This window comes from Trypanosoma rangeli (assembly GCF_003719475.1).
Source record: "Trypanosoma rangeli strain AM80 chromosome Unknown Tra_15.4_contig_00044, whole genome shotgun sequence".
In the NCBI taxonomy this organism is placed as follows: Eukaryota; Euglenozoa; class Kinetoplastea; order Trypanosomatida; family Trypanosomatidae; genus Trypanosoma; species Trypanosoma rangeli.
The window spans coordinates 46,124-70,641 of record NW_021705788.1 but is presented as its reverse complement, the minus strand read 5'-3'; the positions used below and the strand labels follow the sequence as shown (position 1 = coordinate 70,641).

The following is a 24,518-nucleotide window of genomic DNA, read 5'->3' as shown; positions in this document are numbered from 1 at the left end:
GAAGGGAGGGAGAGCAATGATGGGGCAGAGGGGCATAACGCAGGCAATAAAAGAAACGTAAAGGAGGGATGAAGGAAGAGTGCGTGTGTGGGTGCGGAGGCACTCCGCTTTGCAGAGTGAGCAGAGGAGAAAGCAAGAGGGAGAGACGACGTAGCACTCACTGAAATCCAACACGTATGAAAACATATAAACACAGAAATAAATAAAGGAGAAAGAAAATGAGAGATACCAAATGAGAACGAGACGATTCTCTTTCTTTCCTTCTTTCCGTGTATCCCCCCTCCCTCCTTTTTTTCTTCTTGATCCCCTTTCTCACCTGTACCTAGGCCCTCTCCTAAACCCTCTTCTTTCCGCCAGTCATAAACATATGCATTGAACAGGGGCACATGCAGGCTGACTGTGCGCCATTGTACATGTACAACATTTGCTTTGCTTTGCCTTTTTCCTTTTATTTTTTCCCCCTTTGATGACAAACACACGCTGCCTTGTTCCCCCCACCCGGGGGGGGCACGCTCTCCAGCAGCCAGCGATACAATTCTTCCCCCCATCCCACGGTGGAGGTAGAGAGCGTAAAAAAGGTGGAGAAGTATTGCAGTCCGCCTCGTCTGTCGCCCGTTCGCCCCTGCGGCTCACCGCACAATGGTGGTGAACCTCGCAAGCAACAGCCAGGCGATGACCAGTAGGACAAAAATAAACCCTGCAAGCAGCCCGACGTCGCCGTTGAAGCGTGTGGGCTTCAGGCCAATGTTCGACAGGTACTGCACACACATGATCGGGATGCTCGTCGCCACCTGCTTCCCCGTCTCGTCGGTTGGGGAGAAGGTGCACGCCTGCCCGTCGAGCTCGTTCACAAGCAGCGCCTCGAAAGCAAGAAAGAAGGGCGAGACCGTCTGAAAGGGTCGCAGCGCAACCGGCACAGTCTCGGACTGTACGAGGAAACCACCAAAGACAAAGTTCCAGAGAATGACAACGCTACTCAGCAGTGCCGCCGACCCAAAAGACCCGGTGACGATGCCGATACACAGTACGACAAGTGTGATGCAGATGGAAAAAAGCACGACTATAACAACAAACCAGAAAAAGTGCACCCCGTTATCCACGCGGAGTCCCATAGGGAAATAAATGAGTGAGGCGAGCACCATCGCAGGAACGACGCGAAGCGGGATGATATCAATAAGTATCTTCGAGAGAAGGTAGGGCAGGGTTTGGTAGAAGCCGTTCTCTCGTTCTAGCACGAAAAGCTTGCGCTCAGCGACGAGCTGCTCCAAGCAGCTGAGGGAAACGAAGGAAACCACCAGCAGCATAAACGTAATGGATCCCGCACGGTTCAAAGCCCCAGGCAGGTCAAGCGCTTGTTCGTGATATAGTACCATCATAAGAACCCCGACACACGCCGTCACTGCAGCGTGACACACAAGCAAGTGGAAGGATGAAATGAGACAACACGCAGCCCGTGACGTTAAGAGTGTGAGCTGCTGGTACACGTTCGAGTAGTAGACACGAAAGGCAGATGTAGTGCGGAGAATATCCTCACCCACAACAAGCGGTTCACTTTCACTAGCGCCATTTTCGCCAGGGTACTCGCGGGATTGCTGAAAAAATTCTGTGCCCTCGTGGAGCATCAACTCCGGCGCGACACCTGCGCCCGCCGCCTGAACCTCCATGCGGGTGGTATCACCAAGAATTTCATCCAACTTCATGAGGTACTCCGCGTGGTTCGGGTGTTCCTCGAGACTGGGAATCGGCCGCTCATCGCCCATAATATGCTTTAGACGCTTCTCAAGCGTCGCTGCCGCGGTGCGGGCTGGTCCGCAGTACACGCTCACGCCGCGAGAGAGCAAGAGGAGTTTGTCAAACAATTCAAATATTTCCTGCGATGGCTGGTGAATGCTGAAGATGACAAGGGGCTTGAAGGCAAAGTAGTGTGGCGCATACGCCCGCATCGGTGACTCCTTCGCCAACTCCACCACCGACTCGACGACCCGCTTGGCACTGACCGCATCCAGGCCACTTGTAGGTTCATCTAGGAAAAGAATACGAGGGTTCGCGAGCAATTCCACTGCGATGGAGACGCGGCGCTTCTCCCCCCCACTTACCCCACGGAGCCCGCTGCCATCGCCGATGACGGTGTGTTCACACTGCTGCAGCTTCAGTGCCTCTATCATATGCCGCACAATACTTTTAATGGTCGTATTGGAAAAGGCTTGCGGGAGTTTCAGTCGCGCCGCGTACTCAATCGTCTGGCGTACGGTCAGTGCTGGGAGCAGCGTGTCCTCCTGTGAAACGTACCCAATGATGTTGCGGTACTGCTTGATAAATTTAGCCCCGGCTGTGGTGATGGGGGTGCCGTTGAAAGAAATGGTTCCCGTCGTCACACCCTGCTTTCGTCGCACGGACAAGAGGTCCAGCAAAGTTGTTTTGCCGGCTCCAGAAGGGCCAAGAATGGCCAGCACCTCGCCGGAGTGAACGGTAAAGTTTACTCGATGCAGAATCGGACGCGCTTGTGCCTCCTCCTCTGCGGCCAAGCGGGATCCCGGCAGGGTGTAGGCCAAGTCCTTTAGCTGAAGTTCAAAGGGTGACTTCGTGAGATACCGGAAGAACTCAATGCGGTCCACCTCGCCCGGCTTAGCGACAAAACAGCGTCTTGCACCACTCGTCGCGTGGGACACGCCGGAACGCCCATGGAAGGCCAGTCCAAGGACCTCATCGCAGCCAAAGGCGTCATCAACCTCTTCCACAGCTTCGCCCTTCAGGGAACGTGCTTGGTGCCGCAGGGTGTTGACAGCCGTGCCGTTGCTGTTGCCATTGATTACATCGTCATCCATGGGACGCACAGTTTCCGACATCGGCTCAGAGAGGCCAAATATGCGCACAAACTCTGCAGCCTTCTGCCTCGATACGGCGGCGAGCCGTACCGCGTGCGCTGCAATCGTGACGACCACGACCATGACCGCGAGGATGAGCAGAATGAGAAGACTGCGCTGCGCCTGCAAAATTTCGGGCTGAGCCATCGTCGGCTCGGTCGGGAACTGCTTCGTGTTGACGCACTCGCTGGCATTGCACTGAAGGTCAAAGACAAGAGCGATGTCGGCGAGTGTCAATTGACAGTGGCGCGTCCGCAGGTTGCACGAATAGTGGACGCTGTTCTTGATGAGCGGCAGAATCTTATCGTGGATGAGCGACCTTGAGCAGATGGGTGTGTATTTGGACGGTGGGTCCTCGGCGCAGTGGCAGTCGGTGCTTTTGCACTCGTACACGGCAAAGATGTCGGGTTCCTTGGAGCGCATGCAGACAAGCAGCACAGTAATAAAGAGCACGGTGGCGAGTGTCAACGCGGCCCCCAGGCCAACCACAATCTTTGCCGTACGGCGGTAGCCAAGCTTCGACGACACGCACCGCAGCAAGGCAACCAGTGTGCACAGAGTGACGAGCACCACCTGCCCCACCAATGTCAGCACCTTAAAGGTACGGCGCAAAGAGGCGGAGTTGCTCTCCGCCTCGCTTTTCCCTTCCGCCACCAGCCGCATGGAGCACTGGGAGGTGGTGCAGCGAAAAAAGGCATCAACCAGCTCGTGGTTGGGCTCAACTCGGAAGAGCGTGATGTCGCACACGCCGTCACTGCCAGCGGCGAAGGCAGTGGCGTCCTCCGTGCTGAAGTTCAGCGTGACAACCGCCTCCACCTTGCGGCCACCGCCGAGCACAGCCAAAAACGGCGAGTCAAGGGAGCACTCAAACTGTTTGTTTGACCCACGAACGGCAAGGCCGCGGTGACACATGTGGGGCTCGCCGACGTAGGCGGCACACGCCGCCCCGCTTTGGCACATCTCACAACGCAAACCATCAAACATGTTAGGCTCGGGGCACTCGCAGTCACCCGCGTTCATCGTGCCCCCATTCTTGCACGTGTCGTTCGCGTCCTCCACTGCAGCAACATTCACACCGTAGCGAGCGTCAATACCACGCCGGTCCGCGCCGGGCACGAGCATCCAAAAGTTTTCCTGAGACATGGAAAAGGGGAAATCGCGTGGCATCTGCCTCGCGCCTTCACCCTGCACCCCGCGTGGCAGCGTGACGAGGGCGACAAGCCATGCAGCCATCCAAAGGAGGCATGCCTTCCTAAAATCATGCATTTTCAAACAAACACAAACACACACAACAAAACGGTACGTCTCAAAAAAAAAAACACACCCACGCAAACTGGAAGAAAAGAGAATAACGACCCCTCCCCCCGTTATTTTGCATAACAGCGGCAGAGACAGCAGGTAAAACGCAAGCAACCACCGCTGAGCCCTCCAGGCAACAAACAAACTACACGAAACCCGCCTCCCGTGTAGTGCGACAGACGCGCCATTGTCGTGCAATGGGGGCAAAAAAAAAACGGGGAAAACATAGGTCAGAACAAAAGAAAGAGAAACGACAAGTCACCGCCACCTCATGCCAGAATCCCAAAATTCAACAGCCCGCCCAGAGCGGGCAAGATGGGTGGGCGCGTTTCCTCCGGCATCCCAACTGGTGCGTGAACATCGCCCGTTGTGAGAGGAGAATTGCACGGCGACAAGCCATGCTTGTTTCCAACGGTGTTGACCATTACACCTGCGAGTGGTCTCAATCGCCGTTATCTGCTCAGGCCCCCCACTTGCAGTCACACACTCTTGACACAAGTCCACAATGCAGCCCACCTTTAGCCTCTTGACGTTCACACGAACCGACGTTACACATGGCCAGTAATCTCGTGGCCCAGCACCATCGGAGGCAGGGACCCACCCTACTCACCACGTACCTGGTGAGCTGTCGCTGTGACACGCCCCACAGAGCACGAGCTTTAATGTTTTCATCCTCCACACCCAAAACACGCCGCTGGAAGCTGAAGGATGTGAGGGGAGCCTTCACTTCTGTGGAACGCGTAGCCAGTGTGCATTGCCATGTCCTTTTGTTTTTAACCTAACACAATATTCAATTCAGATGAAAAACAACCTGGCGTCTCTAATAGCGGAGGTACGAGAGAACACATGACAGTCACAAAAGTTGGAAGAGGCACAAAACTACGGCAGCCACAAATGGAGAGACATAAACAAACGTGTGCTTGTGAGTAGGTGAGTGTCCGTGCCTGGTGAATGAGTCTAGCAGCACACACGCAGCAATCACAAAACAAAAAAAAGGCGTTACTAATGCTTGTTGTCATTGTTGTCGACGACAGTGAGGCTACAAAAGAAGACACTGTCGGATGGCCTCGCTGGAGGCATACACCCGTCCATTTCTCACTGCGAGGCCTTCCCACATTGCCGCGACGAGACTCTCATTACGGTACGGATTGACCGTATAATCAATAACAAAGATGTAAGCAAATACATGCTGTGCGCAGCGACGGACTCCTGTCACGGCGCACGCTGTAAAGTATTGAGGAGACACAACGCAGGGAAAATGTTTTGAAAGAAACAAAAACAACTTTTTTTCGGAAGTGACAAATAACGAGGGACGGTACGGTCCGCGAAACGCCGACACAATCGCCGCATAGACCTGGTCGATGAACCGGTCACTTCCATCCATGTTGTCTAGAAGCAGACGCACCATCCTTTCAGGGGAAGACCTCAACCTGTTTGGCAGACCGCCGTTGGGTGATGCTGTTGCTGGCCGCTCCATCTCGGTCAAGCCACCGTTGATGCTCGTGCCTGTCGCGGTGATTAGGGAGGCAGTATTAATCCCCGGCCCAACCTGTTCTGTGTGGGCCGCAGCGGAGACGACGGGCTTCTTGCGCAGGACAAGAAATAACGGGAAGACGTCCTTTGCGTACGCCGTCAGCCACCTTGGGTCAATCGGCGCCTCTTTTATCGTGATGTTGGGGACTAGGCATCGTGTCATTGTCTCCATGCCGTGCTTCTGCTCCAGAGCCTGTTGCAGGGACTCACAGGGGCCAACGGCAAGCATCACCTCCCCCGCCACCAAAAAATGCGCCTGACGGGTCCCCTCCACAAATTTCCAGTACGCAGGCTGCAGTGCCGCCGTCTTCGTCGTTTCATTCCCCAACAAGTTTTTGGCATCACTGGCCAATATTCCGAAAACGGCGTGAATCCAAAGGGCCCAGTCAGCGCCAGGGACGCCGTCACACGCCTGGTAATCCTCAAAGGACTTCAGTCGGTCATCGATGGCCTCAATGCCGTCAAAGTTGCCAAAGTTGTCGTCGTCATTGCAGCCGTCCCACCAGGCATGTCGGCTCAACCCTTGCACATCGCGGTATTCAGGGCAACGGATGGAGGTAAGGCGCAGAAGTGATGCGTGTGCAATCTCGACAGGGTATTGGTCCATCTCTTCATCGTTCGAGGCACCTGTGGGGCTTCGCATAACGCTGCCAGAAGCGCTATTGTCAGGCCGCACGGCTCCTATTGTGCCCTGGGAGCAAAACACGGTGTCCAGGAAGAGTGGGCGGTACTCCTTACCATACACCGTGTCATACTTGTCGTTCAGGTACATCCGCAGCTTTCGGCTCTTCACCAGTGACGTATCAATGACGCGGTCCCAAAACGCCGGTGCAAAGAAACTATTCTTCTGCAACAGCGTGACTTGCTCGATAAAGAACTCCTTTGGCCTCATTTTCTTTCCATCCACTACGTGCCCCACAGACTCCACCACGCCCAGCGACTCCTCGCTGAGTTCCACCAGCCTGCTCGCGGGACACCAAATAAACTCGCCAATCACATCGGCTGCATCCTCTGAGGCCCAGTGCACCTTCATGAGAACATCATGGTCGCTGGCGAGGCTGCTTTCTCCAAAACAACGAGAGTTGGGGACCAACCTGACAAAATGTGACTTTTTGGAAGGCCGCCTCGCCACGCTAGTGAGGTAGGAATAGACATGCCGCCGCATCGCAGCACAGGTCTCCCCAAGACACAGCATACCACGCAGATCCAGACAGTCCAAGACAGGATCTTCACAGATATCTTTTTTGTGGGGGTCACAACGCATCGCGAAAACAATTTTCCCAATGAGAGCCGTGGGTTCCTCGCTTCCCTTCGTCCCACAGAAACCGAGGACATCACCAAGCCGAGTCGCATGAGACAGCCTCCTCACAATGTGCTTTCGGAGATCAGTTATAAGCTGCAGCAGTCGTTGTAGACTTGTGACTGCTTGTGGAAAGTGGATGTGGCACGAGTGCTTCATTTTCTTCGACACAACGGACATGCCCGAGCAGTCCAGGAGAAGCATCGCCGAGTGGGATGCGAATGTGCTGCAAAACCACTCCCAAATCATCTTCGAAATGCCGCAGGAGGTGACGTTTAGTCCATCCACATCGATGGTAAGGTGCGTTTCTTTCGTAATGATTTCGTTGGCAAAGGCAGTTGCGCTGTTGGCAAAGGCGTCCAGAATCCGGTTGAACAGCGCGGGGACGTCGATGGAAGAAATTCGCCGGTAGGAGTACACCTTGCCTGTGGTGAAGTGCGTCGCGTATGCCTTGTCCTGAATGCGCTTGAACGGTATTGAGGCATAGTGGCTCATGTGGTGACCGCCAAGGGAAGAAGTTGCCGAGGTCACGAATACCGCAGCGCTCCGTTCATCAATTAATGTGGAGCAGGCGTACTTGTGTCGCTCCTCCAGCAGCTCTGTGTCGCTGCGAAGGTATGGACAGGCTGCTGCCGCCTGCTCCAGCAGATTCTGTGGGGATAGACCCCGGGGCCCCTCCGCTAGAGCGGCGGGGATGCAGCTGAAGAAGTGCCGTAGCTGTTGACGCACCCTGTCAAGCCCCATGTGACTGCGGTACACAGCACCTAGAATGGCCTCCACCATGTCCGCCTTCACCTTCGTGTGCAGGTCCACATAAACCTGAGAGAGTGCTTTACTCAGCGAGACAGGGATGAGATGAGCAAGCAGCTCATTGGAGCATAGCTCTGCGATGACGTGTGTATTCCAGGGTTCCCCCAGCAGGAAACTGTCGAACGCCACCAAAAAGTCCATCACAGCGTCGCCAACAAACTCCAGGACTTCGTAGTTCATTTCCTTGTTTTCACACTCACGGGTCAACGCCTGCAAAAGCACCTTGCGGTCCGGAATGTCCTCCAGCTCCAATTCCTTCACAATGCTGTCAATAAAGTTCTGGTCCCAAAGACCACGCCTACTGATCTGGTACAGCTCCTCCTGGGTGTCATCCGCTGAAGGGAGGCTACTACACCGAAGCCCCAGATCCACTACCCACTTCTTAAACAGGGCAATATTTTTTCGACGCCCCCAAAAAAAGCCTCCGTCGGGCGGATGCTTTGGGAACGAGACACGCGTGACTATCAGCTCCGGACTCCGCACAAAGTTAAGCACTGTCACCTGCGCACCTTTGATATCCAGCGACGGCATAACGGTAGGACTATTGGAGAGCACAGGCTCCTCTTCCTCTTCCTCCTCCGCCGCCGCCCCCTCGCCGCTTTCGTCGTTGCTCACATCTGTCCGGTCGGAGCCAAATATGCGATTCACCTCCTCAACCGAGAAACCATCGTGATTGGTGTTCTTCAAAAACCAGCACCAGCTGAAGACCATGCCCGTGGGATACTCTTCTTCTGCCGTCGTGGCAGTCCCGTCTTCCTGCTCAGCCTCGCCGCGGCACAGCGTTGCCACACGGCCCGTAAAATAATACCGTGGGATCTGCAAATGCTCCTTCGCGGGATCTTCCTTTCGGGTCGAGAAGAGGTACCAGTGCGCCGCAGCCTCCCCCCGCGGTGAGGCCTGGAGCACCCTCATCTTGGCATCCCGCACCGCCGCACGAAGACAAAGCTCTAAAAAGTGCAACGGCCTGCTCACCCCCAGCTTCTCGTCGTACTGTTCTTCCCGTGGCGTTTGCAGTTGGTACAGGCTGAATTTTTCAAGTGATTCCAAAGAAAACAGCGAAACAAATTGTATGTCCTGGTGCAGTATGTACAACCCCTTGCGAAGCCCGGGGTCGAGCTGCTTCTTTTCATTTAAGGGGACCCACGCGTAGGTGGGGCACGCGTTCGGTTCCGTGACAGTCACAAACTTCTCAAAGATGCGTGTGGATATTGATGCAAAGCCCCGATGGGCGTACCGTGCACGGGCGCACAACTGACCCTCAAATGCGCCCCCATCAACCCTGCAAACGTCCACCTCATACCGTTCAAAGTGCTCGTGGTTCTCAAGCAGCTTCTGCAGCATCTCCAGCGATGGCATAGGCTTGCACGCTTCCACCGAATACGCTTCCAGGATGCGGTGCATCTCGCTCAGCGGCATCCATCCCTCGCAGTGATTCACATTTTCCAGAAAGTCCTGCGGCAGGGTGTCCCTGTACGGAGGGTGAAAGCGCAGCAGGCGATGAATCTTACGCATCCACACTTTCATATCAGCCGGGCGTAATGTAAGCTGCGCATTCAGCATCTTTTTGCGCAATTTTCCACGCAAAACATTCTTCCCCTCGTCCATGACAATGCCATAGAACTTAGCAAGCGTTACCCCCTTCTGGCACGACTCGGCTCCCTCCCCACGCTTCACCCGCACAGTGTAACGCACCTCGACACCCTCATTCGGATTCGACACTTCCGCCTCCCGCGACACGCGAACCCCACGCCGTTCCAACCCATTCACCACCAACTCAATCTGCTGCTCGTGTGAAAGCCGAGCAAACGACTCCCCGGGATAGAACGAGGACAAAACAGCTGGCAATGACACCGCGTATTCCTCGGTGCACATCACACTGCGCAGCACGGGAAGTAGGAGGGAGGACGCCGCAGGAATGCCCCTCGCCCACACCAGCAGCGCCAAAAAAGGCAGGAGCACCTTGCGTGCCGCCAACGTGGTGCCGAGGAACTTCACCAACTCCGGGTCCAACGTGTCAGAGGAGAGGAGTACACGCGCCACGTTGGTAAGCTTAGAGCTGTCTCCCTTGGGAAATAAAAGGAAGGCGTATTCGGACGCAAGCGCCTTCAAGAACTTCTCCCCCGCTAGGTAGGCCGCACCGACGCCGGCTCCATCCCTTTTGAGTACCTCGGCATGCAGTGGGACAAACGCCAGCATTCCCTGCAGCTCCTTCATCCCTATCAGCGACCTAACACCCTCAAGGGCGTCCACCAGCCTCGTATTCGGAGGCAACCACGACTGCAGCAACTCCCGCACAGTGATCCCGCCATCACCGCCCCCATGCATGTTGAAAACTCCTTGAAAGTGGGAAAAATACCATCCAAACTGAAATTATTAAAATAAACGAAAAAAAAAGGCGCAGAGAACAAAATGATAATTGACATAAAATAAGAATAAAAATCAAACAAAGGCAAAAGAACGAAAAAAAAAAACCAGACGAAGCCAATAACCACAACACACAACAAACGTGAATATGCTCCGTTCACGCGGCACTACGGTTCAGGGAAGCAAAAACGCCTGTTCCACCCGCAGCGGCAACTCCGCCGCGATACTCCAACTCACACGCGCCCCAACCAAAGTAGTCTTCTCACTGGGCTCGCTGCTAGCCAACACGCGCTGCCGCTTCTGCGCCTTCCTCCAGTAAGTCTCGGCATAGGAGGCCGCTGCAGCATCGTACGCACGCGCCTCGTCCGCAAACAAGGCAGTCAACTCCAGCAACGCCTGCCTGCATAACGCGCCTTCTGCGGTGGCTGCATCACCCCGTTCCTGCCGCCACTCCACACTGAGGAGCAAACACTCGACACATTCCTGCCAATCCGCAAACTGGCGGCTCTCCATCCAGCGGTGGGTGCAGGCAGACAAGTCACCAGCGCCGTCCACCGCTCCGCTTCGCGACGCCTGCACGCGGAGCAAGATGTCATCTGCCTTTTTCGCCACTTCTGAACACCGGAGCGCCGTCCCTACTGTAGCCTCATCAGACAGAAACAGGCACCGCCGACGAAGCCACAAGGCGCTCTCACACATCCTTCACAAGCAAGGACTCCCCGTTCCACCCGAAAAGGCAAAGAAAAAAAGCAAGGAAAAATCTGAGAGAAGAAAAGGAGTGGAAAGGGACTGGGGTATGCAGAGGCCCATAGAAGATGACAAGAAATGGCCCCATGCACGGGGGACCCGAGACCGCCTTAGCACCTTCACTGTTTCTATGTCGTCACTTTCAATTGCAAAGTCGACGCCAAAACTCCACATCCACCGTGTCAGTCACCCCACCGTCGATTTCCTCCGCGTCAGACTCACCGGCGTCGTTGCCATCGTCGTGCGGTGTGGCAGGGGACGTTTCCCCATTACGTTGGGGGCAAACGCAGGGGGCGGATGACGCAACAGCGTCAGGGGACGAAGCAATGACCTCGGCGTGAGTATCAGTTACCGCAGGATCCGTGGACTGACTTCCAAGGCCCTCAAAGCTCCCCTTAAGTAGGGATCTCACGACGTCCCCGATTGCGTCATCAGACGGCGCCTCCTCCACCCTTCGTGACAACTCCCGCAGAGCGTTGCTGTTCGAAACATCAATCAAGGCCCACTCGTAGAAAACAGCGGCACACAACAGGCGGTGGTGAAGGCTGGTGGACACCGTCAGCAGGAGGGTTCCCATGTCCGGCGCCGGACACAGGGCCGCGCTAAGGGACACGACGTGCACAAGGTTGAGTGCACCAAAAGGTGTTGCAAGGCCCTGCGCATCGTCAATCACGCGTGCGAGTTCCACAATCTCCGCGAGAGGCAACATCCCCGCTCGCACCCCCAGGCCCTGCAGCTCTTGCTTCAGAGCCTCCATGGTGATGAGAGGGGAGGCAGCAATAAGTTCCGCGGCCGTGTGCGCCCGCGCGAGCACAGAACCTGCCAGACTCACTCTTCGTATAGTGGACTCGCCGTACTGCAGCAGTTTCGTCACCTGTCCCACTGTGATACTAAGAGACGACGCACGCTGCTGGCGAGCGGACCACTGCGCAAAAAATTCATGTAGAGCCTCATACATGGCATGTGGGTTGCTAGAAAACAACGCTAACTGTGGGTGTCGCAGCAGCGCACGGCTCATGCGGCGGGCAATGAGGCGAAACTGACCTGAGGAGTAGCCGTCGTCATCCTCATCATCGTTACTTTCTACAGGGATGGGGGATATCCCCAGAGACTCACTGCGATCAGCCATCACAGGCCACGTGTTCCACTCTACCTATTCGGCCTTCACCTCCTTTTGCAAGGTGGAGAAGCGTGCCGCAGAGCCGAACTCCGCTGCTGCGTATTTTTCTTTTTTTTCTCTTGTTGTATCGCAAAAAGAAAAAAAACATGTACTCATGTCCCGCAAACGGCATGCAGATAATGCGGGCAGGTTAAAAACAACAACAACAACATCAGGGAAGCTGGCATTGGCCCCAACCCGCACGAACACGCAAGCACGCACAAGTCGCCCAGAAAGAGAGAGATAACGGGAACACAACCCCTCCCTTCTTCCCTCTCTCTCCCCATCGGTTCAGGTTGAACTTTTTTCTCTTGCCACATCCACAGCTCAAACTGAGTCCGTAAGATACACCTGGCGAGAGGCCCTGGTAACGTAACTCTCTCTTCCGTAGCACTACTGTCATGCAAACCTCTCTTCACAGGCGCACACGCGCTATAACATCAAACCTACACCTACACACGGGCCCAGGAGCTCGCGAAATACAATAACTCCGTCAATCCTACTCATACCCCATCCCCAATCCATCTCCATACCTACCATACATACGTAGATGTATAGTTTTAACCCCCCCCCCTTTCCTATTGTATCTCAATCCCACATGTGCTCGCTACGCTTACTGTTTCTACCCAGCTATACTTCCTCATTTGCACGGCCACCAGAATTCATCAAACGTGTTGGGATACGTGTAGCGATATACGAAGGTTTTTCGGTACTTGATCTCTCGCCCACGGGAATCCTCGTAAACACCCAGCTCCAGCTCCACGTTACGCCACTCACGCGCAAAACGCCGAACCCGGTCCACACGTGTCTCCCCTGGAATCCGCTTCTTCACGTGTACGTCGATGTCCTCGTGCAGCGGATCCCACTGCGGGCTCGGTTGGCGCACGTACTTCCCCCGCAACGATGTAAAAAGAACCCATGACGAGCACTCCACAACCACCGCCGCTGCCACAGCTGCCCCTGCAAGTGTCGTCGTGTGTTACCCGGGTCGCCGCATCGCTACCAAATAAATTGACTTTTTATGTGAAGGACGCTTTCCATCTTTCACGCTAACAACATATTGTGCGGCGTCAGCCTCGTTGGGCGACGCTCAGTGCAAGAAAGAAAGAGAGAAGAAAAAAACGAGACGAGCTAAGGCCGTAATGAAGCCCGATGCGCATGTATGGATGCGTGTGAGTGGCGTTACACGTGTGCTGCGTGGTGTTTTATTTGCATTCAACGCATCAGCAAATGTGGGTTGCGGCTGCACCAGCGCTTAACTGTGACGCGAGGCAGAGAGGTTCCACTCCCTCTGTGGTGCCCCCCTCCTTCAGCCTTCGCGTAAAGAAGGCAAAGCAAACAAGCAAAGAAGTGAGCCCAAGCATACATTTTTTTTTTTTTGCCTCCATTACCTCCCCCAGCTTTCAGGAGGTTGATTTCATCGTGTCGATGGAAGGCGATAATGGTTACCATCAGTTTCTCCCCCTCCCTCTTTTTTTTTTTCGTTTTCTTGTTGTGTGCGTTCATCGGTCAGTAGAACCTCACTGCAGCTTTGGTTCTTCTGTAGGCAGCGAAGCAGCCCTCACGACCCAGCCGCGTCAAGTCGTGGGAGACAAGCCATCCGCAGACGTCGCGAGATTTGGCACGCGACCACAATACGTGGAAACTGGGAGGGCGTCCCAAGGACGAATCTCCCGCCTCCTCTCACAGTTGTATTCACAAAGAAAGAGCGAAAGCGAGGGATGCAGCAGATGGCAGCGATTCGCACAGTAGTCAAATGGAGAGTGCGATTTACGTATCATGAGACGGGCACGCAGGGGCAGTAGCGACGAGTGGCCGAGTGGCTAGCCGTGCAGTTGGGAAGCCCACGCTCATCGTGCAAGTAGTTATACCGACACACGAGGCTGGTCGAGTTATTCCTGTGCTGCCTATGCCCTTGGCTCTTCTTATTTTCCGTCTCCTGCGAGACCTCTTCCAGGGCGGGGAAGTCACTCCCGGGGTGCTGCCGCCAGTAGACGCCCAGCTCGCACCGCCTGCATCCAAACACCGACTGCAGTTCCGCGCAGTCATTGAGTGAGGTGAAGTAAAGCGCTTCAGAGACACATCGCAGCCCCCGTTGAGCACACACGGCATCGCATGAAAGACCAAACGTTGGACTAGGAATTTTTTGCATGGACGGCATTGTACGATTGCGTCGCCGCTTCTCCTCAGACGAGAGAAGCTGAGTGTATGCATCCTCGGAGTACCGCTGCATCCACACGTGTGTTAAGGGAGAGACGGGCGTACCATCCGCGTCGGTGCGATCCATCCCAAACGCGATGCCGTCCACTACAACGGCTTCGGAACCCGATGCACGTCCCTCCGACTGCATCTGCAGCATCTTCACGTAGTGGGCGCTCTTTTTGTGTATTTTTTCCTCATACAGGGTCCACCAATGCAGGTAGGTGAAGCCAAACTCCTTCTTGCCCAATTTAGTTTGCAAGTTTGGCAACCGCCGGTCAAACCATGGCTTTATTATGCCACGCAGGTGAACAGCCACGACGGTTCCCTCACCTGGAATTTTCATGTCCACACGATATCGGGGATTAAGGTTGCGGCTGTACATTGGGTTTATCGGGTGAAAGTGTGTCTGAAAAACATCCCGCAGCAGTGCCCCATCACGGGCTGAGGAACCGATAAACCGACGTCCATTTGGCGGCGTTCCACGAATAAGCCGGTCGTAGATGCAGTTAAACATCTCTTGAGTTGGAATGATAATCATCATGCCGGTCTGAAAGTAGCCTTTGCCACCCACCGCCGCCACGTAGTCCGGCCCCCGCACTCTGGGCCTTGAAAAAAGACTATCCATGCTGCGTATCGCAATCATGTCGGCATCCATATATACAAGCTTCTCATACATGGTAAGGTTAAACATGTATATCTTGTCAAGTGTGTCGCGAAAGAGGCCCGAAGTCGCGTGAACGCGTTGGGCCAGCGAGGGGACCTCAAACACATGCGTGTATCCTCCTTCGTTAAGCAGGCGTCTTCTCGACGCCTCGCTGATGCGGCTGACGGTGGCCATGACAACTAAGTCCGCCACGCCGTGCTGAAGAAAGCGGGAGGTGTTGCGCAGTGACGCGCCAAGCACCAAGGCCCCATCCACAAACTTCTCATTGGAGATGAATGTGAGATAGGCGATGGGGGCGTGCCGGCTTTGCGCCACGAGCGGCAGGATGCCTGCTGCGGCCATTGGACATGACCCGTTTGGCCAACGCCATGCACTGCGGTAATTCAAATCAAACTGTGCTTCTCGCTCGTATCCTAACGCCATCAAATTCGTTAGTATCGACGCCCAGGGCTGATTATTTACCGAGGTGGGTCCGTTGACAACGACTGCTGTTGCCTCCTTGACAGCCACTGCCACCAACGCCGGCGTCGCCGGAGTAGATACCACCCGCCGCTCCACCATCCACAGCGTGAAATACACAAGGAGCAGCCAAAGCGCAGCGGCAGTAGTCAACAGCAGCGGCAGCAGCAATTTCCTTTTGCGTCTCCTTGTTATGCTTCCCATTGCCGCCACCCCTCAGTACCCCATCCACCCCACCAGAAGCGGTAGCGACCGGGAGCCGTCAATAGTCCTTTAAAATGTGTGCGTGGGGAAAAAAAGGGAGGAAGAGATGGTGACAGCCTGGTGTACATGCATGTATGCAAAACTTCATGGAACACGACTGCCCAAAAATAATCGCTTCTCGCCTCTTCTGTTACAGTCAGCCACAACCATGATGACTCTTTCAGATGGAGCCATCGTCAGTGTAAGTATTGAAAGGGGACAATTTTTGCTTTTCGTTTTTTTCTCCCCTACTGTTCGCCAGGCGCGGAAAAAAAACAAGAAGACACACGCAAAAGAAAGAAAGAAATAATAGTAAAAGGAAGAGCCTCCCCCTCCCCCTCTGGTCATCAATGAGTACCCAGCAGCGGCAGATGGCAGGAGGTCATGCAGCACCCACGCCACGCCCCCATTCCCCCCTTGGTATGTCAGTGTCCCGTCGAGGCAGGACTGGAAGGTGGCGGCACAGGCCTCTCATCCTTTAGCTAATCGTCTTCCCCCTCGCCGCCAGCAAAGGCGCTCCAACGCCCCACCCTGCCCTTCTTGTGCTTCTCTCTGTGTTTGCTGAGGCGCCTGTCGTTGTTGTAGTCGTCACGCGAAAGCCCCAACGCGGGGCCCTTCCTCGCCTCGTGCCGTTCAGCGCGAACTCCTTTTCGCCTGCCCTTCTTATTCGTTGAATGGTGCGGTGAGCCCTTCTGCGCCGCGGCATCGTTTTGTTGTGGCGCGCCATTGCCGTTGCCGTCGTTAAGCGGGGGAGCATTACGAACCTCCTCGCCCTCCAGGCTCACCAGGTTCCTCTCTACCCGACGCGCCAGCGCCTCCTGCGGGGTGAGCTCCAGCTTTGCGAGCTCTTCTCCCGACAGGAGTTCGTTCATATGGTCCACCTTAAAACACACCTTCGCCATGTTGAGGGCGTTGTTGTTGGCCCCCTTCCCCAGAAGGGTCCGCGCCACGTACAGTGGGTACTCCTCTCGGTACATCTTCTTCCAACTCCGCCGTCCCTCGCTCCGGGTGAGGGCAAAATCGAGCGTCAGCCGTGTGGGGTCAATGTGACTCTCCTCCCAAATAAGTTTATGATACTGCGCGTTCCAGTAGCGCTGCAGGAGACGGGTACCGGTGGAGCTAAATGCCAAGGTTTCATGAACGTCGCGGCAAAGGCGCTCCAGCACACACACCGTCTGGGGAGCACTGAAGGACGCCACAATATCCCACATAAACAGCGTGTCCCGCAACACCACCGGTGTCTTTTGCTCACCATTGGCCGCAGTCATTTCCTACCTTTACCCTTTCACGCCTGATGGGGTGGAAGTTAAATGAATGACTAATATATGTATGTATATGGCTGCGTGTATCCGTGCGCAGCGAATAATGGATACAGCGGCAGCGAGGTAACAAAAGGTGTATGTGTGTGTCTTGCCCCCTATGCGTGGGTGGGTGAAGCAGAGCTTTTATCAGCTTCCTTCCTCTTTTTTTTTCTTTTTACGTTCTTACCGCTGGGTTCAGTGCCCAGAGCGTGATGTAAGGCGTTGCCTAAAATCCCTGCGTACGCGCAGTTTGGGTAAGTGGGTAAGTGGGTGGGTGGAGGGGAAGAGTTATATTCTACCTTCTCTCTCACGAGATAATAAGTACGAAGCACTGCTGCCGCCGTCGGCCCAATACACAATTACCTGGCCTAAAAAGAGGAAAGCGAAGAGACGCGCGGAGGTCACCACGACATGGAAGGGCGGCAAAAACCCAAGAGCGAGATACCCACACACAGGCACAGACACAGAAAGGGATATAAAGAGAGCATGAGGGATATTCTTCAGCCTGTTAGATAAATACAAACCGCAACACACAGGCGGGGAAACGAGCACCCGCCTCCCCTGCCCTACCTGAGTGTGGCGTATACACGCCCACACGCGCGCATGCATTCCTTCTCCTTACCACGTTCTACTCCAACTACCACAATCACAGCCACCAGAACCACATACATACACACGCCTGGCTCTCTCTTCCCTGCTCACTCGTTCTATCCTGAATATGTTGCTGAGGCACAACCGCATGTAAACGGCGATCTCCACCTCCACCTTCAAGCGCACCCAAACACACACACATATTGCAAGAGAGAGAGCGTGTGTATATATGTGTGGGAATGCCTGACACACATGCATGTGTGAAATTCCTCTACAAGCGATTTCCGCTCTTGGTTCCTTCTGTTTCCAGTATTACGGCTCCGCACACTGCAGAATCAGTGTGGCCATCATTTTCTCAACGTAGTCCATGCGCTGTGCGGTGAGTGCGCGAAGTTCCTGCAATTGCAGTTCTGTTCCGCGTGCCAACTCCGAGTTCTCCATATCGGCCATGCGGAGCTGCTCCTTCCTGTATTGCTCGTACTCCTGATCCTTCTCCCGCCGGAACGCGGCCACCTCCTGTTCCGCATCGGCCTTCGCCTGCTTCACCTTTGCCTGCTTTCGCGCTTTGGCGTCGGTGATGATTTTATTGCGTTTCTGCTCCGCAGCAAGGAGCATTTGCACATTGTCCTGTTTTGGGGGCATCTTCCTCCGTACGACGCCTTCCCTGCTGTGTGTTACGTTTTTCCTCGCTCCCGCTAGCTGCGTTGCTACCCTTTAGGTGTGTGCACGAAGTGGGGCCGACGGCCGGGCGGTGCAGCAGCAGGGCACAGAAGAAATAAAGCGTGAGAACGAAAACAACAACAAAAAAAGAATAAATCGCTAAAGCAGGGAGGGCGAGAGGCGTCAAAAACAATACCAGCGGTAGGCGGCGACAGCGGCAGACAACCCACCAAACGCAGGTGGGGGAAAAATGTACGGAAAATCAAAAAAATGAAAAAAAAAACAAAAACGAAGCAGAAAGCAGTAAAAGTTGCAGCAGAAGAAGAAGAAAAATTCCACAAACCTGCAAGGTAAGCACAAACAATCGGAAGAAAAGACTGCCGCCGTGACTCAAGCATTGAGCCACTTATGCGGAGCAAATGGAGGTCGCAGGGGCGGCTCTCCCCACCACGCACATACGCGCCAGCGAAGAGAAAAGAGAAGAGGAAAATAACATCTCAAGGCCTCACCTCCGCGAGCGTAAACGAGCAAATGAAAAATTAAACCAAAAGAACAAAACAAAAAAACAATAAAAAAACATTAACGTGAAAGCCGCAACCGACGGTCGCATTACACCCCTCACGTTAAGACTGCCAATGACGTCCCCCCCCCCCTGACACTTCGCCACCGCTGGCAAAGCTTGCTGCTGTGCACATGAGCCACATTTTCAGTGGGGGAGGAAGGCGCCGCCAGTGCGTCTGAGCGAGAAAGGCGCCACAGTGCGGGTGATGAGGCGTTGGTAGCTAGGCTTTACAATGGAGCTACCGGGCTCCTCTGGGTCGTCAATTTTCTCCTTGTCGCGGTGGGTGAAAGTGCTGTGCGTGCAAACACCCTCTTTCGAAGTGCAGCAAAAGGCCGCGGACGCCGTAGGGCCCAACTGAGGCAATATAACAGACGATCGCGACACCCGCCTTCCAAGTAAGAAGTTTGCTTGTGAGGGCGGTTGCCCCATCGACGCGTCCTCCCAATGCAAAACGTTGGGGGCCACCGTCGAGCATCGGCGTGTGCGCAGGCGACTGACACGCTGCGCATCCGCCGCGTGCGCCTGCTCCATGTACGCCAAAAAGTTCGCCCATAGAGCCTCGGTTGTATCCGCTGACAACAACCTGTACGGCACCAGACCAAACCGGCGCCCGCCGGAGGCCTCGTCCACCTCGCGCCCAGTCGAGAGCGTCCCCAACGCGTATCCGTCCGCCGACCACAGTGTGACCTGCAGATCATTCGTCGCCGTGAACAGCAGCGGGAGGTTCAACGTTGGATGTTTGGCAGCGCCAAAGAAGATGACTTCTCTGTCTATTCGTCGCCACACGGTGATGAGCACAGGGGCATCCGCTACGCCTTCATCCAGGCAGTGCGCCACGGCACTGCCGACGTCCCATAGGCGCACGGTGCCCTCGTCATCTGCGGTCACCAGCACACTGTACTGCTCCAGGAGAACGATACTAACTGCGCAGCCTGTCACTGTATCTAGCGCAGGCATGCCAAGCGTGCCACCTCCCAGCTCCGACCTCATTGAATGGGATAGACCCCCTTTGCAATTGAGAACAACAGAGGACCTCTTTTGCAAGGGGAAACGCCCAAGGTCCTGTTGCCGCAACACTTCCACCACTTCACCCTCCACCCAACTGCCAGGCTTGTGCGAGAGCCAACTTCCAATCATCTCACCAAAAAACTGGGGGTGGCGCTCCCCACACTGCCCCGTTGCATGTCTGCCTCTCGTCCTTGGGGGGCCTTGCCGCATCGTTGCGATGTGCACACGACCTACAACATCCACGCAGAAGATCATGACTTCGTTAAACTGAAGTTCCTTCAACGTCATGCCCTTCTGAGGCCGCCTCAACATGAGCGCGGGGACTGCAACAATCGCCTCCACATCAACTGACATGTGAAACGTGTGAGTGAGAGAGACGATGCCGCGGTAGTTGACACAATGCACACGTGCATCTGACGTCGCCAAAATAAAATAACTTTCTGTAACCGCCACCGCCCTGATGGTTTGCTTCCAAGGCATGAAACTCCTCACAATTCCTTGAAAGTTGATAACGGCCTCTGGACCGCAGTCTGGATAGACCGGTGCGAGAAGCACAGTAGAGGTTGTCCCAACCAGCACATATGGTATACGCTCTCCGCGGTACCCCGCCACCGGGTGCAGAGCTGTGACCTCCGCACCGTGAATGTAGGGTTGAACGGCGGGCGTCAGATTCACCGTCAACTGCAGCAGTGACACAGAAAAAGCCTTCAACTCACCCCCCATGGTTCCCAACAGCAGCTGCTGGTTGTGCGGCTCCACCAAACAGCATGACGTGACTTCAAACCTTGTAATATTCGGTTCACTGCATCTGACTAGTGCGCCTGTAGTGATGCACCACAGTTTAACGGACAAGATGTGCACAGTGAGGAAAAACTCCGGGTTTGGAAAAAAAACAGAGCGGCAAATGTGACTGTCATCAACGAGCGCCGGGCAAAGGGAGGCATCCGCGGTGAGAACAAGAAGCTCCTTTGCGGTTGCAACAGTCAGCTTTCCAAAGAACTCAAGGTAGCAAATGCTACGCACAGGAGCTGCAGAGTACACAGCGGCGCCATACTGTATATCCGGGAGTGTGTGACTGTCGCTGCCACGGAAAGCCTTTCGGCCCCTAATGCTCTGCACGCAGTTACCCATGCGCAGGTCCCAGAACTTCAGATTTCCCTTCACGTCCCCCGAAACCAGCAGCGGGGTACCACTCAGACGCTGTAGGGTAGTAATACCGCCTTGGTGCGGGAGTGAAGGGTCACACAGAATTACAGGCTCGGACCTCGGAAGTGCCAGCGGTCGCTGCACGATGCCGTGCTCAAACCCGATAGAAAACAAAAATTCATCGTCCACCAACAGCTGCGTCGCACCGCCTATGCTGTGGTCACTGAATGTGTACATCACAGCGTTCTGTTCGAGGTCCAGGCACCGAACGGCCTCACGGGAGTCCAGACTTGCCACGTAGAGCAGCTGCTTTTGACTCTGTATTGAGGTGATGTACTGCCGAGTAAGTCGCTTGCGCAGCACCGGCGATCGATCCTTCATATCCCAAAGCGTCACTAAGCCTCTACGACTACCCATCGCGAGGCGGTTGATGCTTGGAACCCAGTGAAGAGCGCTTTGAGTATCCGAGAGAGGCATCTGCCAGGATTTGTCCAGATAGCGATGAGTGTAGCTTTTCCTTGCGGTGCTAAACAATTGCACGACCCCCCCATTGTAAGAGCAGACAACGCTGTTGCACGATCCACCCCCCGCCGTCTGCGGAATAAAGTCCCACGCAAGCGGCTGACCAGACTCCAGGCGGATGATACCAAACAAGGGGAGATTCTGCGCCATCTCGCAGAGGTTCATGCTACAACGACCGCCGGACGCTGTGGTAACGACCATCACCTTCCCAAGCGTGGGCAGCACACGCATTTCCTGCACGCACCCCGCGTGGACCTTCCGCATGAGCTGCTCCACATGATACGGGTGAAACGGCGCCTCCTCCACCTCCGCCTCCGCCTCCCTCCCAGTTAACGGGTGGTACCCGCGCTGTCGCAGGGAATCAATGGCGTACATGGAGAACGCGTCCCATGAAATCCGGCCAAGTCCAAGGATGTCGATGCTGGCGAAGACTCTTCGCACCGTGGCGTTCGTGGGGGCGGTGACCTGCTTGTGGCTGGCGCACACACCGAGCAACACTTCCTCAAACTCCTCCTCCGTCAATCCACCCACGTGCTCACGAAGAAGAAATTTGTTTCGAAGCGCGTCCAGCCCCGACTTGGGGAGTTCCTTGAGAACTTCCATCTGCGCTGCCGGGGTGGGGAGGGAGCGCCACTACCCCTCTCCTCTGGAAGTTGCTGCTACTGTTGTTGCAGCACACACACACACACACACATACATACAAAGCGCCACAAAAAAAGGAAAAAAAAAGACGAGTAAAAACTCCGTGCAACACGTGCGGGGTGGTGCAGGGTGTGGGTGCGGGTGATACCACCGCAAGGAAACGCGAACCCTCTGAAAGAAAGACAACAAACAAACAAGAACAAAAGAACGAGGTATCGAGCGTAAGCAGGTAAACCTCTTCTTACAAGAAAGACATGCAGAGGTGCCGATCTCCTCCCCAGTACCCACTGAGATGTCCATTCCACCACCTCCTCCACGTACACATACTACTACCCGAAAATAATTCTAAGGACCGCGTAGGCCATCCAAAAGGTCAACACTACTAAGATGCCTGAGACAAGCAAGGCCTCCCTGTAGCCCACCACCTCCACTGTCTCCTCGTCCTCCGCCACGTATCCTAGCTGGCGAAGCTTGTGGTTCATGTAAACGATATGATACACACCCCACGGACACACCACACGTGTACCGTCCGGATATGTCTCGATGCGCTCCATGGCACGCCGTGCCCGCGGGTCAACGGGCGGATCTGCGCCATCTAAGACCATCTGATACGCCATACGAGACTCCACTGGGTCGCGCTGAACAATTCCATCAAACTTACTGCCCTCATCGGACACCGGCCTAAGCCCAATAAAAGGAAACATGCGTCTCAGGACCTGCTGCCGCCGCGCCAAACGCGATCCCGCCTTAAAGGGCAGTCTACCGTCCTCACATAGCACCTTATCAAAGTTTCTTGCCAAAGCGTCACCGTCCAGAACTCGTCTAAAGTAATGCGGCGCGGCAATGCTGGGGACGGGGTACAGCGTAACTTCCTTCTGCGTGGCAGGATGCTTAAACCGCCGGATGGTACAAATAAGCCCAGGCGGATTCTGTCGCATCTCCATGATGCCTCTGGTCATCAGCATGGCAGACTTTCCCTTGACGCCGTCCATCTTTACCGCCCTAATGGCGTCGCACAGCTGCAATTGTACGGCACACGAGCTTGCTGAATGCCGCCTTCCCAGCGCAGAGGCGACAACAACGACAAAAAACTTCAAGTGGCGGGGCCGGCCCAAGTCAAGCAAAAAAAAGAAAAAAGAAGAAAAATAGATAGTAGGAGATAGAACGTGAAGAGGGCAGAACATCAACGGCAGTCCACAATTCCAACTGAATACGCATCCATCGTACCAGTTCCCTCAGTAGAGGCAGTTCCACGTGCCAGTGTGAGCAGCCCTCCATTCACCCTCTCTCTCTCTCTCTCTTTTAACCTCCCTCTATTACTTCCATCAACAACATCTCCAAATTGCCAACGCTTCACGCATTACTGCACCCGCACACACGTAAAAAAAAAGGATCACCCAATCTGTACGGCAATCGCGACACAGTCGTATCAACCTCGAAACTAGAGAAGCAGCGCACAGGGAAAACAAAAGGCGTCTGACTCACAACTTGCCGCAGTTCAATTGTGGCAAGTGCACACAGTGTTGCAGTGCCATTCGCGTCCACAGAACCTGAATATAATTTTACTACGTATGCCGCACACCGAGAGGTAAGACTACACACATCACTCTCCACTCCGCCCTTAGTACCTCCTTGAGTCGCCAGAAAAACACGATCAATATCTTCACGAACGCCCTCCAGCACTAACATTGCAATATCAGCTAATGTTGTGTCCTGCCACACTGTCAAAACAACAGTTGGTACAGTGACGTCATAAGATACGTCATTCAGTAAGGTTGTGGAGTTAAACACTGCTGCCGACGGCGCCTGAAGCACTTTGCTGCACGCCTTGTTCTGCGTGGCGACGTCGTCGGTTAGGAAGCGGTAGACACGCGCGGCAGACGGGCACACCCGACTCCGCTGCACGTTGCCGCCCACCTCTCCACGCCTGCGCTGTGTGGGTGGGTGGGGCAGCGGCCCACAGCCACCGCCGTGCGGAAACATGTGGGGACTCAGCCTAGGGCACGAAGGAAAACTGTGGTGGAGGAGAGACACCGATGCACACCAGAGGTATTTGAGCACAAGCAGGGGAGAGAAAACGCAGGGGAGCGCAGGGAGCCATCACAGTAGCGGGGCGGGCACCGCAGTGTCTCCGGCGGTCAGTGGAAAGCGAAGCCGAATGTCCCGGAAATGCAGGTGCCGGCGGGGAGGGGAACGACGGCGCGGCACGGGTCGCTCGCATGCGAATCGTCCAGCAGCTCGTTGCTGTACACGGCCGGGACACCCGGCGCGTTCGCAACGGTGATGTGTGGATGAGCGTTTTTGCAGGGGAACTCCCCCTCGTTGCGCACCGCGATCGCCGTCCCCTTCGCGTCTGACACGACGGACACCAGCGTGAGCTGAATGGACGCACCACGCAGCTTCACCAGCTGCTGCAGCAGCACCGGTCCTTGCAGCCGCGCC

General features: G+C 55.1%; 11 protein-coding genes and 1 pseudogene across 11 annotated transcripts in view, besides 11 other annotated features; all 12 read right to left on the bottom strand.

Moving 5' to 3' along the window:
* Window positions 1-629: 629 nt before the first annotated feature.
* On the bottom strand, window positions 630-4,097 carry TraAM80_02052 (ATP-binding cassette protein subfamily G, member 5; the record flags this gene model as incomplete). The annotated part of the gene is made up of 1 exon (XM_029379071.1): window positions 630-4,097. One exon carries the CDS (start codon window positions 4,095-4,097, stop codon window positions 630-632), a length of 3,468 nt encoding a protein of 1,155 aa, XP_029241127.1.
* A 1,105-nt stretch (window positions 4,098-5,202) lies between these two features.
* On the bottom strand, window positions 5,203-10,131 carry TraAM80_02051 (putative RNase III domain protein; the record flags this gene model as incomplete). Its single annotated transcript, XM_029379070.1, has 1 exon — window positions 5,203-10,131. The coding sequence occupies one exon, from the start codon at window positions 10,129-10,131 to the stop codon at window positions 5,203-5,205; it is 4,929 nt and encodes a 1,642-aa protein (XP_029241126.1).
* A 213-nt stretch (window positions 10,132-10,344) lies between these two features.
* On the bottom strand, window positions 10,345-10,869 carry TraAM80_02050 (uncharacterized protein; the record flags this gene model as incomplete). Its single annotated transcript, XM_029379069.1, has 1 exon — window positions 10,345-10,869. The coding sequence occupies one exon, from the start codon at window positions 10,867-10,869 to the stop codon at window positions 10,345-10,347; it is 525 nt and encodes a 174-aa protein (XP_029241125.1).
* Window positions 10,870-11,059: 190 nt separating this feature from the next.
* On the bottom strand, window positions 11,060-12,046 carry TraAM80_02049 (uncharacterized protein; the record flags this gene model as incomplete). Its single annotated transcript, XM_029379068.1, has 1 exon — window positions 11,060-12,046. One exon carries the CDS (start codon window positions 12,044-12,046, stop codon window positions 11,060-11,062), a length of 987 nt encoding a protein of 328 aa, XP_029241124.1.
* A 183-nt stretch (window positions 12,047-12,229) lies between these two features.
* Window positions 12,230-12,251: a microsatellite.
* A 468-nt stretch (window positions 12,252-12,719) lies between these two features.
* On the bottom strand, window positions 12,720-13,074 carry TraAM80_02048 (hypothetical protein; annotated as a pseudogene).
* Window positions 13,075-13,173: 99 nt separating this feature from the next.
* Window positions 13,174-13,198: a microsatellite.
* A 655-nt stretch (window positions 13,199-13,853) lies between these two features.
* On the bottom strand, window positions 13,854-15,605 carry TraAM80_02047 (putative glycosyl transferase; the record flags this gene model as incomplete). The annotated part of the gene is made up of 1 exon (XM_029379067.1): window positions 13,854-15,605. One exon carries the CDS (start codon window positions 15,603-15,605, stop codon window positions 13,854-13,856), a length of 1,752 nt encoding a protein of 583 aa, XP_029241123.1.
* A 331-nt stretch (window positions 15,606-15,936) lies between these two features.
* Window positions 15,937-15,966: a microsatellite.
* A 160-nt stretch (window positions 15,967-16,126) lies between these two features.
* TraAM80_02046 (uncharacterized protein) lies at window positions 16,127-16,912 on the bottom strand (the record flags this gene model as incomplete). The annotated part of the gene is made up of 1 exon (XM_029379066.1): window positions 16,127-16,912. The coding sequence occupies one exon, from the start codon at window positions 16,910-16,912 to the stop codon at window positions 16,127-16,129; it is 786 nt and encodes a 261-aa protein (XP_029241122.1).
* Window positions 16,913-17,196: 284 nt separating this feature from the next.
* Window positions 17,197-17,223: a microsatellite.
* A 625-nt stretch (window positions 17,224-17,848) lies between these two features.
* TraAM80_02045 ((H+)-ATPase G subunit) lies at window positions 17,849-18,178 on the bottom strand (the record flags this gene model as incomplete). Its single annotated transcript, XM_029379065.1, has 1 exon — window positions 17,849-18,178. The coding sequence occupies one exon, from the start codon at window positions 18,176-18,178 to the stop codon at window positions 17,849-17,851; it is 330 nt and encodes a 109-aa protein (XP_029241121.1).
* Window positions 18,179-18,454: 276 nt separating this feature from the next.
* Window positions 18,455-18,485: a microsatellite.
* Window positions 18,461-18,529: a microsatellite.
* A 202-nt stretch (window positions 18,530-18,731) lies between these two features.
* Window positions 18,732-18,775: a microsatellite.
* A 127-nt stretch (window positions 18,776-18,902) lies between these two features.
* TraAM80_02044 (uncharacterized protein) lies at window positions 18,903-22,037 on the bottom strand (the record flags this gene model as incomplete). Its single annotated transcript, XM_029379064.1, has 1 exon — window positions 18,903-22,037. One exon carries the CDS (start codon window positions 22,035-22,037, stop codon window positions 18,903-18,905), a length of 3,135 nt encoding a protein of 1,044 aa, XP_029241120.1.
* A 71-nt stretch (window positions 22,038-22,108) lies between these two features.
* Window positions 22,109-22,136: a microsatellite.
* A 52-nt stretch (window positions 22,137-22,188) lies between these two features.
* Window positions 22,189-22,220: a microsatellite.
* Window positions 22,221-22,249: 29 nt separating this feature from the next.
* Window positions 22,250-22,287: a microsatellite.
* A 118-nt stretch (window positions 22,288-22,405) lies between these two features.
* Window positions 22,406-23,260, bottom strand: TraAM80_02043 (uncharacterized protein; the record flags this gene model as incomplete). Its single annotated transcript, XM_029379063.1, has 1 exon — window positions 22,406-23,260. The coding sequence occupies one exon, from the start codon at window positions 23,258-23,260 to the stop codon at window positions 22,406-22,408; it is 855 nt and encodes a 284-aa protein (XP_029241119.1).
* A 99-nt stretch (window positions 23,261-23,359) lies between these two features.
* Window positions 23,360-23,377: a microsatellite.
* A 52-nt stretch (window positions 23,378-23,429) lies between these two features.
* TraAM80_02042 (uncharacterized protein) lies at window positions 23,430-24,059 on the bottom strand (the record flags this gene model as incomplete). The annotated part of the gene is made up of 1 exon (XM_029379062.1): window positions 23,430-24,059. The coding sequence occupies one exon, from the start codon at window positions 24,057-24,059 to the stop codon at window positions 23,430-23,432; it is 630 nt and encodes a 209-aa protein (XP_029241118.1).
* A 418-nt stretch (window positions 24,060-24,477) lies between these two features.
* The window catches only part of TraAM80_02041 (uncharacterized protein), a gene marked incomplete at both ends in the record, with an annotated part of 345 nt that continues 304 nt past the window's right edge, over window positions 24,478-24,518 (bottom strand). The window contains one exon of the mRNA XM_029379061.1: window positions 24,478-24,518. This exon is cut by the window's right edge and continues 304 nt beyond it. Coding sequence (XP_029241117.1) covers window positions 24,478-24,518 — 41 coding nt within the window.